At 39.4% G+C, this 12228-nt stretch overlaps 1 protein-coding gene across 1 annotated transcript; it reads left to right on the top strand.

Moving 5' to 3' along the window:
* Positions 1-1886: 1886 nt before the first annotated feature.
* LOC114632973 (zinc finger and SCAN domain containing protein 4C-like) lies at positions 1887-9833 on the top strand. Its single transcript, XM_028781580.1, has 3 exons — positions 1887-2282; positions 8606-8762; positions 8848-9833. Exons 1-3 carry the CDS (start codon positions 1887-1889, stop codon positions 9831-9833), a joined length of 1539 nt encoding a protein of 512 aa, XP_028637413.1.
* The last annotated feature ends 2395 nt before the right edge of the window (positions 9834-12228 follow it).

Genomic DNA, 12228 nt, shown 5'->3' with positions numbered 1-12228 from the left:
TCATTGCTAGGGGTAGGCTAGGTAACTCTAGGCTAACAGCAAAAAATGGGGTGTGGAGTCAATAATTGTGGCTGAAGTTGTTTTGCCTTTGGCAATTCTGGTCAGCCATTGTGTGGTCTAAAGCTACTTACTTTTGACAGTTTCTACCCTCTTGAAGTCTGTTATTCTGTATCTAAAAGCTGGTGGTTTCTGGCAATTTGGCTCCTGCTAATAGCAGCAAAGAATTAAGACAAAGGTTTAGTTACTTATGCTCTTTTTCTCTATCTCAAGGGCCACTGCTGGCCAGACTGGACTCTCAAGAGTTTACTAATTCTTCATGAGCCAGAGAGAAAAGAAAAGGAAGAAGGGGAGAAAATCAAGCATACACAGAGATACACAAAGACACACACAGACACACAGAAACGTAGGTATTCTCTCTCTCTCTCTCTCTCTCTCTTCTTTCTTTCTTGCTTGACCATCTGTTTCATTAATTCCACAGGTGTTCATGCATACTTACATACATACACACATATCCACACACATATTTATATACATACATAGAGATATACATATATACATTTGGTGGATGGGGCAGACCCCACAAATCCACCCTTTGTTTCTTGCCTCTGGCAATTTATACCTACTTAGAAGTATTTTAAAACACTACCTCATAGATAAAATATTAAACAAAAGGAGAGATACAGGATGCCAATAGTAAGTTCAAAGCAATAGTTTCACATGGCCTTGCTTTATCACAGTGCATAGCTGTAGTCTCCTCCTTGGACCTGAGTTTCCTTGATCACATTCATTTGTTCCAAGCCCCTTCTTAGTGCATTTTTGAAAGATCAATTTATTCCTTATTATGAAGAATCTACTTTGATGTGTTTTTAAAAAGAGACGAGGGGATTTGTTCTATGGAGGTGTGGTCAGATATAAGGGTAGGGGGTGTGTGGCCAGCCCATTCTGAGGCTTCCCTGCCCCCTGAGGGACCAGCCACACAATGGTATAGTATAGAATAGAGTTTATTCAAGACATGGGAAGGGGAATTAAGAGGGTAGTAGAGACAGAGAAAGGGAGAGAGAGAGAGAGAGAGAGAGAGAGAGAGAGAGAGAGAGAGAGAGGAGAAGTAGATGAGTAGAGGCTGGCCATGAGCACATGGAGAGAAAGGGGGGGTGGGGTGAGAAGGGGGAAGGGAAGCAGAGAAAGAACAAAAGAACAAGCAGGAGAGGAGTAAAAGAGCCAAGAGGGAGCAAGCAGCCCCTTTTATAGTGGGTCTGGCCTACCTGGCTGTTGCCAAGTAACTGTGGGGCAGAGCTTACCTGGCTGTTACCAGATAACTGGGGTGGAGTTTAGACAGAACACATTCCCACATTTTGGCTTAATTAAAAAAAAATTAGAAAGAGGTGATGGTGAAGCAGGAATAGGGTTGTTGTGATACCTGACTACTTCATGCTGGCATTGAGGCAACATGTTTCTAGGAAATCTAGAAGAGTGGATATGGGAATGTTTGTCCAGTCTTAGGAGAATTGGCTGTTTTCTTGCTGTCCAGGGTCTGTGGAACTGTCTGTGGATATATCAGAAGGAACAAATCCAGTAGAAGCATCTGTGTCTTTGAGAGAAGATTGGAACATCTGTAGGTCTCTTCTCTGGAGCTGTCCTGATTGTAGTAATCACTTGGACTTGACAAAATGATGAACCACATTTTTGTATTACTAGTATGAATTATTTTCTGTCAGGTACCATGAAACTCTCTGTGACAGAAATTTTAACTGATTTTTCACTTTTATTATGTGTCTCTTCTTTTTGAATTTATAGTTTTCCACATTACCAACGATTGAAACAGATCCTAAAGCACAAGACAGATTCTAAGTTGCTATAGTGGAAGCTTTCTTGAGGTGCTTTCCACAATGTCTTCACGGGTCAGAGAAACTTTTAATCCTAAATCGCTAACAAATGCACTTCAATTAGACAATCAAGAGTTTATTCCAAACCAGCATTCTGCTGTGCAGTTTGAAGAAGACATCTATACCTCATCAAGTGCTCAACTCAACTTTCCACCAAATGGCAATGGCTCCTTGGCAAAGCAGGAGCTGCAAATACTCTGGGAGATGTTTACCTCTTGGTTGCAGCCTGAAAAGCAGAGCAAGGAGCAGATGATTTCTCAACTGGTCTTAGAGCAGTTTCTCCTCACTGGGCACTGCAAAGACAAGTTTGCTTTGAAAGAGCACTGGGAATCAAGTGGCAGAAACATGGGGAGATTCATGGAGGGGCTGACTGATGAGTGCTTGAAGCCTCCTACCATGGTGAGTACCTGGGATAAGAGATGGCTAGGTTGGGAGGAAAGGTAGTCATTTGGATTTGGAAAAAAGTAGGAATGTCTGGTAGTTTTTCTTATTAGTGGGATTGTACTCACTCCACCAAAAGCCTTACAAGGGAAAATTTGCACTGCCCTGAAGTAGTATAAATAAAGGAGAAAGTAGATCATCAGTTGTTTGAATATACTTAAATTTAGTTTATTAACATGATGATAGAGAGACTGGGAGTTGACAATTGGATAAGAGTTTTGAAGAAATGTCTTGAGTCTGGGATATGACTGAGTCATGGAGGTACTTACATTATAATCATGAGGACTGAGTTGGAACCTAGAGACAGATCTGAATATACACCTAACGGCATTAGCCTATGATCCCAGGACCTGAAAGGGTGAATCTGGGGATTAAAGTGGCTACATGGCTTTCTGAATAGTTTACAACATTATGGTAGAATACTCTTCTTTGAAAAGTGATGTGACAGAATGATAGAGTATGTTTTTGATGTTGAAATATGGGTCACACATTTATGTTTAACACTGATGCACTCACAAAAAAAATCCCTTGATCAATACTGAGGCTCAATGCGTATCTTTTAAGCTGGAAAGATTTAATACAGAAGTAATTACATTGTATCTTCTTTCAATGTCTATCTAGATTTGCATAATTCTCAGTCATTGACAGACAATTTTGTACATCACTATAAAAATAGCTTATTAGTTCTTTAGATTTTTTTTCTTTTCTTTTTTTCTTTCTTTTGGTTTTTCGAGACAGGGTTTCTCTGTGTAGTTCTGACTGTCCTGGAACTCACTCTGTAGACCAGGCTGGCCTCGAACGAACTCAGAAATCTGCCTGCCTCTGCCTCCCAAGAGCTGGGATTAAAGGCGTGTGCCACCTCCGCCCAGCCAGTTCTTTAGATTTTTAATTTACATTTTGGTTGGTTTGTTTGTATGGTTGATTAGCTGGGGTTTCTGCTTGCTTGTATTTTTTTTTCATTTGTGACTTCATTTCAATTGTGTAGCAGGGGCTAGATAGGAACTCAAGGAATTTATACTTTCTCTCTTTTCCAGGTGCTGAATTAAATGTGTTGATCACCGTCTCCTTCTGTGTATTTGAATTTTTAAGTCTATAAATAAGCTGTTATTTCAGTTTATTTTCCTCTACATTTTCACTCCTTTGAACTGTAAGTTAAAAATTTTGTGATTGAAACCGAAGTCCAGTCATGTTCCTAAGAGCAGAGATGCACAGTGTGCGTCTTGTGGAGACAAATGTTTTTGTTGGATTTGTTTCAGTTTCTGTCGAGTGTGAGTTGCATCAATCACTCAATGAAGTGACAAGCTTTCTGTGCAGCCCTTGAAATTAAAGCTATGATGTAAAAGTCATCTTTAGCTAAGGGTGGTTGTCTAGGCTAGTATTCAGTGACATGGACAAAGAATTATATAGGTGTTAGTTATAAAGCCCATTCAACCAGCAAAGAGAAAATTCAGTTAGGGAGGGGCAACTGATGACTAACGGCTGGACATAGGGGATGTCTACCTACGAGACATCTACCTGAGAGTAAAAATAGCAAACATCGTGGGGAACAAGACAAAAAGTAACAATTGCCGATCAGAAGCGAGAATATCAATACAGCAACTACTGCAGAATTAAAGTAGAGATCATGAGGATTCCAGACCCAAAATACGAATTATTGATAAGGGGCTGGGTCCTAAAGTATGAAATTCCAATAGATTAGGAGCCACCATAGTGAAAGAATGTAGAGAGGTCAAGAGTTCTGGGCCCAAACTAATGACTGTAGATCCTGGGGACAGGTGAAGGAGTGATAACAATGAAATACAAATAAAGGAAAATTGAAAAATACCAGCAATACAGCCTTTTTTTTTTTTGCTACAAACATAAACTTTATTAAAACAGACAGCTCCTTTCAAGAGATAAGAGAGACTCCAGAGATGGAAGACCTCGCAGGATTCTGTGTCAATTTTTTTTTCTGTAATTTAGTTTTATTAGATTTTTTTTATTACTTTTCTTTTCCTATAGTCTAGTTGTTGTCCATCTACCACAGTTTCTCATCCCATTCCTCCTCCCCGATGTCCCCAAGAGGATGCCCTCCCCCCTCCCACTGCCAGGTCTCCTCACTCCCTTGGGCCTTAAGTCTCTTGAGGGTTAGGCAAGTCTTCTCCTAAGGAGGTCTCTTACCTCCCAGGTCTCTGGTACATTCTAGAGGGTCCCCCCAACTCACACCTCCAAGGTTGGAATTTCCATTCATTCTGCTGGCCCTCAGGGCTTCTTTCCTGTCTCCTCCCATTTCTCATCATGTTCCCCTCCTCTATTCTCCCATCAAGATCCCTCCCTCCATCTGCTTCCCATGATTGTTTTGTTCTCCATCTCAAGTGGAATTGAAGCATCCTTACTTGGCCCTTCTTCTTGATAACCTTCTTGAGTATTATTGGTTGTATCCTAGGTACTCTACTTTTTGGCTAATATCCACTTATTAGTGAATGCATACCATGCATGTCCTTTTGGGTCTAAGTTATCTCACCCATGAAGATATCTTCTAGTTTCATACATTTGCCTGCAAAACTCATGATGTTCTCTCTCTTAATAGCTGAATAAAATTCCACTGTGTAAATGAACCACATTTTCTTTATCGGTTCTTCAGTTGAGAGACATCTGGGTTGTTTTAGCTTCTGGCTGCTATGAACATAGTGGAATATGTGCTCCTGTAATATGGTGGGACATCTTGTGGGTATATGCCCATAGTGGTATAGCTGTGTCTTCAGGTAGATCTATTTCTAATTTTCTGAGTAACGTCCAGAGTAATTTCCAGAGTAATTGTATCAGTTTGCAATCCCACCAAAAATGGAGAGATCTTTCCCTTTCTCTGCATCCTTGCCAATACGTGCTGTCATTTGTATTTTTGATCTTAGCCATTTTAATTAGTGTAAAGTAGAATCTCAGGGTTATTTTGATTCGCATTTCCCTAATGACTAAGGACTTTGAACATTTTTTTAAGCGCTTTAAGTGCTTCTCAGCCATTTGAGATTTCTCTGTTGAGAATTCTCTGTTTAGCTCTATATCCCAATTTTTAATTGTTTTGTTTTGGTGTGTGTGTGTGTGTGTGTGTGTGTGTGTGTGTGTGTGTGTGTGTTTGGAGGTTAGCTTCTTGAGTTCTTTATGTATTTTGGATATTAGCCCTCTATTGGATGTGGGGTTAGTAAAGATATTTTTTTTTCCAATCTGTAGGTTGCTAATTTGTCCTATTGATGTGGTTTTGCCTTACAGAAGCTTTTCAGTTTCATAAGGTCTTATTTCTCAATTATTGATTTTAGAGCCTGAGTCATTGGAATTCTGTTTAGGAAACCAGCCTCCACCCCATTCAGTTTGTTTATCATTTGCATAATAGAATGCTACTGATTTCTTTGAGTAAATTTTATGACCAGATACACTGATGAAGTTGTTTATAAGCTATATAACTTCTGGTAGACTTGTTCTTTGTCTATTTTTATGCCCTTGATCTCTTTTTTCTTGTCTTATTGTTCTAGCTAGAACTTTGAGTACTATATTGAATAAATATGGGGAAAATAGGCAGCCTTATCTTGTCCCTGATTTTAGTAGGATTGCTTCAAGTTTCTCTCCATTTAATTTGATATTGGCTGTTGGTTTGCTGTATATTGTTGTTATGTTTAGGTATGGGCCTTGAATTTCTTATCTCTCCAAGACTTTTGACATGAAGGGATGTCATACTTTGTCAAATGATTTTTCTGCATCTAATGAAATGGTCCTGTGGTTTTTCTTTAAGCTTGTTTATATAGTGGATTACCTTAATGGATTTTCATATGTTGAACCAACATTGCCTCCCTGGGATGAAACTTACTTGATCGTGGTGAATAATGTTTTGATGTGTTCTTGAGTTCAGTTTGCTAGAATTTTACGAGTAGTTTTGCATCGATATTCATTAGGGCAATTGGTCTGAAGTTTTCTTTCTTTGTTGGGTCTTTGTGTGGTTTAGGTATCAGAGTAATTCTGTCTTCATCATAGAATGAATAAGGTAGTGTTACTTCAGTTTCTATTTTATGGAATAGTTTGAAGATTGCTGGCATTATCTCTTCTTTGAAGATCTTGCAGACTTCTGTACTAAACTCATGTGGCCCTGGGCTTTTTTTGGTTGGGAAGTTTTTAATGACTTCTTCTATTTCCTTAGGGATATGGGACTGTTTAGTTAACCTGTGCTGTGTAATTTTAAAAAGCATGCTACTACCTTCCGGAGAGCTCAGCTAGAGCTCTGATCTATCTTGGTTTAGCTGCAAGATCAGCTGCCACAGGCCTCACTTCCAATTTGCCCATTCCTTCCAGTTAGTTTCGCCAAGCTGCCGTCCACTGCCCCATCTTCCCTCTTTTTCCTGCCCATCTTAGCTCCACGGAAAAACAATAGACCACTTTATTATTTTAAACCTTAGCAGATATCACAGTTGCTGGGCAATGAAACCTCTAAAACCCTAAACTTATCAGCTAACCTACATCAGCCATCTGCAGGTAGCAGGGACCACAGGCTCTGATTGCCCTAAGGCCTTACATGGCTGTTGGACCCTACTCCTTCCAAAGCCTGGTCTGAACAGCTCCCTCCTTTCTCCCTGCATCTGCCCTTCTTCCTCCTCCTGAGACCTGGAAGTCCCACCTTTTTCCTTTTACCCAGTAACTAACTTCTGCCAACTTTATTGACACAGTCAAGAACCAATTAGGGAATCAGCAACTCCCTTTACATTTACCTGCTCTTGATTTGACTTTGGTTCTTGGTATCTTCCAGAAAATCATCCATTTCATCTAGACATTCTAGTTTTGTTGAGGATGGGCTTTAGTAGAATTTGATAGTTATTTGAATTTCCTCAGTTTCTGTTTTTATGTCTCCATAATCATTTCTGATTTTGTTAATTTAGATACTATCTCTGTGCCCTTTGGTTAGTGTGGCTAAGGGTTTATCTACCTTGTTGATTTTCTCAAAGAACCAGATTTTGTATAGTTCTCTTTGTTTCTATTCGATTGATTCAGCCCTGCATTTGACTATTTCCTGCCATCTACTCCTCTTCAATATGTTTGCTTCTGTTTGTTCTAGGGCTTTCAGGTGTGCTCTTTAATTGCTAAGCCTAGGGTCTCTCCAATTTCCTTACCAGGGCACTTAGTGCTATGAATTTTCTTCTTAGCACTACTTTCATTGTGTCCCATAAGTTTGAGAATCCCGTGTCATCATTTTTATTGAATTCCAGGAAGTATTTAATTTCTTTCTTTATTTCTTTCCTGTTCAAGTTATTGTTGAGGAGAGAGTTGTTCATTTTCCATGGTCATATGTGTTTTCTGTTGTTTTTGTTGTTATTGAAATCTAGCCTTAATCCATGGTGAGCTAGTAGGATACATGAAATTAGTTCAACTTTTTTTTAATCTGTTGAGACTTGGCTTTTGTTTTTTAGACTTATTTATTCTGTGTATATGAATACACTGTCACTGTCTTCAGACACACCCGAAGAGGGCATTGGATCCCATTACAGATGGTTGTGAGCCACCATGTGGTTGCTGGGAATTGAACTCAGGACCTTTGGAAGAGCAGCCAGTGCTCTTAACTGCTGAGCCATCTCTCCAGCCTGAGGCTTGTTTTGTGAACATTTTTATGATCATTTTTGGAGAAGGCACCATGAGGTACTGAGAAGGAGTATTCTTTTGTTTTAGGGTGAAATGTTCTGTAGATGAGTTTCACTGTGTCTCTGTTTAGTTTCTGTTTCAGTGACCTGTCTATTGGTGAGAGTAGGGTGTGGAAGTCTCCCATTATTATTGTGGGTTTTTCAACACGTGTTTTGAGCTTTAGGAAAGTTTCTTATATGAATCTGGGTGACCTTGCATTTGGGGAATAGATGTTCAATATTGAGACTTTCTCTTGGTGGATTTTCCTTTGACAAATATGAAGAGTTCTTTCCCATCTTGCTGTCTTGGAAGACTTTTTCCTAGTCTTTTACTCTGAGGTAGTGTTGGTCTACTTTGCAAATTAGTCAAACATCATCTGATCTTCTTTTAATGATTTGAACATTTGACGAAAATATTGTGGCCAAAGTTCATAGGAAATTAACTTTTTGTTTCCCTCTGTAGAATGACACAGTATTTGCAGATACAGCATGGATAGTGACTTTATATAACAGAATTTGTGAATGTCAGGATAACACCAGTAGATACGATGGCTAGACACATGGCCAGTGATCCTGTGAATCAGATTGATAAGATGTTTTCTGATATCCATAGATTCATTGACAATGGTCACTTGACTTTGTTTACAGGTCTGTGTCTCTATGCTGGGGCAGGAAGCTCTCTTTTCTGAGTATATGACCTTAAAAGAAGTCATCAAACATTTGAAACAGCAAGCAACACTAATGCCCACACAAAAGAAACCAAAGATACACTTACAGAGACCCCAAGACATGTTCTTGGAAACAGGTGAGTTTGGAAGCTGGTGAGAAGATGGGTGTTATGTGGGAATCCCTTCTGAGGTACAGTTTCATAGACTGTCTTATTTTCACAGGAAATAAGAACAGTGAAGATGGCTGCAACAATCTCTGGAATGCTAGTGAAAGGAATAGTGTTGTTAGTAGTCCTGGAAATGACATGGGTCCTCTTCTCATTATACAAACAGATCAATATTCTGAGCCTAAAGATAGAGCTGTTTCTTATTCAATCCCCCAGAGTGCCAGAAAGACAAGTGAAGGCACTTCCCAGTACCCAGTAGAGTCCCTGAGAACTTCTCAAACTGATCTTATGGAGGTAAAACTAGGATTATTCTCTAGGCCACACATGACTAAAAATAGTGATGATGACCACAACACTTTCTGGGATGCTAGTGAAGTAAGTCATGGTGTTTGCAGTCCTGCAAATGAAAAAGTCTCTCTTCTCCTAAACCAGACAGGGAAGTATCCTGAGTCTAAACACAGCAGTGTTTCTTATGGAGTCACTGACGGTTTTATAAGAGCAACTCAAGGCACCTCCACGCCCCTAAAATATTCCTTAAGGGCACCTTCTTCAGAAGATACCCCAGTGAAGGTACAAGTGCTTGTTACCAGCCCAGACCTTCCTCTTCCTGTGCCTTTACAACTTTTAGGAAGTAATGAGGTAAACTCTACATGTAAAGTTCACCAAGAGAGACTCCAGAGAGACCGCAATACATATACATGTGGTGAATATCCCCAAACCTTTAAATATTTCTCTAAGCGTTTAGCACGCAAGAGAAAACCCAGGAAAGTGAGGTCATTTTTCTGTTCCAAGTGTCATAAAGGCTTCTATACTAGCTCAGACCTCCGAGTTCATAAGATCACCCATGAAGAAAAGAAACCTTACACATGCCAAGAATGTAAAAAATCCTTCAGCCACCAGACAAACTTTCGGTCTCATGAGAGGATTCACACTGGAGATAAGCCCTACACCTGCTTCCTGTGTAACAAAAGCTTCCGTCAGTCATCCACGTACCACCGTCACCTGAGGAGTTGCCGTAAAGTGAACTGTAGAACTCCATGAGATGATAGCAGGCCTTCAGACTCAGTGCCTCATCTGTACATGAAGTAACATGTAACTTCAAAACAGCCTTCAGTGAAAGAGCCATCTAGGAAAAGCATATTAATAAGAGGAATCTTTCCTAAAATGTGATCTTATCAGCCTTACAAAAGAAGTGAAACTGTCATAGATTTACAGTCCATTTCGGAACCATCTCAGGAAGATACCTGCTAATTTTTACCTTCTCCTTGATGACTCCTGGGAAAGTAAATACTGAATTATTTCTTCAGTCTATTGTCCTATTCTATTACCAAGTGAGGGTGAAAAAGAAGAGTCATTTGACAGTTTGATCTGACAAATGCCTAATGCCTAAGAAAGCAGCTTCTACTTTGTACTGGATGAATATTAAAAAAACAAATGACACTGTTGCATAAATGCCTCTTTTGTATATTTTGTGTGGTTAGTGTGTGTGTATGTGTGTGTGTGTGTGTGTGTGTGTATAGAGGGTGTGATTTTTGTGAGCATTTGTGTTTTCCCTTAGTTCCACAGCATAAGTGGACAGTTAGAGTTCTTAGCTGTCAGTTTTTGAGTTTTGCCTTGTTTGAAAAATAAGGTACTTGTTATTGGCAACATTTTACACCAGTCTATATGAACCTAGATTCTCCAAACATTCGCTGGTCTCTTACTCCAAACTATATAGGGGTTCCTCACAGTGGTCTATCGTTTGCTCTATTTTCTACCCAGTTGTAGTTTCAAACCCAAGTCTTAGGTTTTCATGGTAAGTTCACTGCCCTCTCACCCATTTCCCTTCCCATGAATATTCACAGATCAAGAATTAACCCTCACCTGAATAGATGAAGTTGCAAACCAGAATAAAAGAAAATCTGTTCATCACAGTGTTTAAGAGGAGCCTCCCTTGCCTGTTTTATTATGGTCCAAACACAGTCTTCATAGTGCTATTTAAAACACATCTTAGAAACATAGGGAGTATCAGTGATTCATGTGATGTTAGCTTCTTCACATGAGGACAAATAGACTACCAAGGTAAGTGTTTTCCATAACTAAACTCCAGAATCTACAGGGGAGAAAGGAAAATGGAATAAGTGTTAGACTGAGATATTCTATGCAGATTTGTAGGCAGCAGGCATAGGCTGATTGAGTTCCTGGGAGCTGTGTGTGTTGGTGATTTTCCTGAGGAAGCTGAGCTAAGTTCCCATACCTTGGAAAAATGTTGAGGATAAATTAAGACTTTCCTCTGATGTACCTGATAAGGCCTTTGAGCAGGCAACCTGGAGGCTTCAGTTTATGAAAATACATAATTTCCTCAGCTGGCATGAATACCAACATGTCATGCATTTCCCACTGAAAATTTACTGTGGGCATATCTTGTGGTGGACCCAGTCCTCAGGATTCCTAACTTCTTATGCTTTGTTCTTCAGTCTTTCTTTTCCTTCTTAGGTTGGATAATTTAGGTTCTCAAGGTTTTAACAAAGATTCCTGGACTGAAGTTTTGGGGTACTTTAGCCTTTTTAATCCTTTGAGATTCTGGCCTCTGGAGGATTACAGAATTTTGGATTCAGTTCAGTGCTGTTTCCAAATAAGATCCTATGCTCAGGTTGAAGGTTAACACCTGTACAGATATGCATCACAGGACAGAATTCGGATAATAACATGATATCCTCATGGCATGGAGAAGTCCTGCAATCTCTGCACCATGTGTGGGCAGGAACCCTGATAAAATCATACACAGTTGCAGGGCTCATCATGTAAAATGTTAATCCCTGAACCTGGGAGGAAGAAGCAGGATGGTTTCTAAGTCTAAAGAAAACATTCCAAGCAGTGTTGTCAACCTGTATCATGATCCCTTTGGGGCGTCAATAATACTTTCACAGAATTGCATATCTGATATTTACAGTACAATTCATATAAGTAACAAAATTACAATTATAGGGAACAATAAATGTATAGGGAATAACAAATTTTATAGGTGGAGGTCACCATAACATGAGGACTGGATTAAAGGTTTACAACATTAAGGAAAGTAAGAACCACGTTCAAGAGGTTGAGGCAGAAAGATCTTAATTACAGTGTTAGTTTGGAGTCGCAACCTAATACTGCCTAAGCAAACCAACATTAATGTTTTTACAGAAATACAGGTGGGGACAATTTGCCTAGCTTAGAAATGACTTCTCAAGAGTGATGAATTATGCTCCTTATTAATCTATCCATATTTGTCATCTTATCATAAGATACATGTATAAAACTCCATGAGGGCACATCACACTAGAATTCCTTTGAATCATATATATAGGCATTTCAGAATATCGACACATTTCACAAACAGGCTAGGAAGAAATGCCTTCTTACATTCTGTAATAAAATGTTAATTCTCTGAGACTTGAACTATCAAAAATGTGTT

The sequence above is a fragment of the Grammomys surdaster genome, unplaced genomic scaffold (genome assembly GCF_004785775.1).
Source record: "Grammomys surdaster isolate TR1022 unplaced genomic scaffold, NIH_TR_1.0 479, whole genome shotgun sequence".
Classification (NCBI taxonomy): Eukaryota; Metazoa; Chordata; class Mammalia; order Rodentia; family Muridae; genus Grammomys; species Grammomys surdaster.
This window is presented reverse-complemented; position numbering and strand designations above follow the sequence as displayed.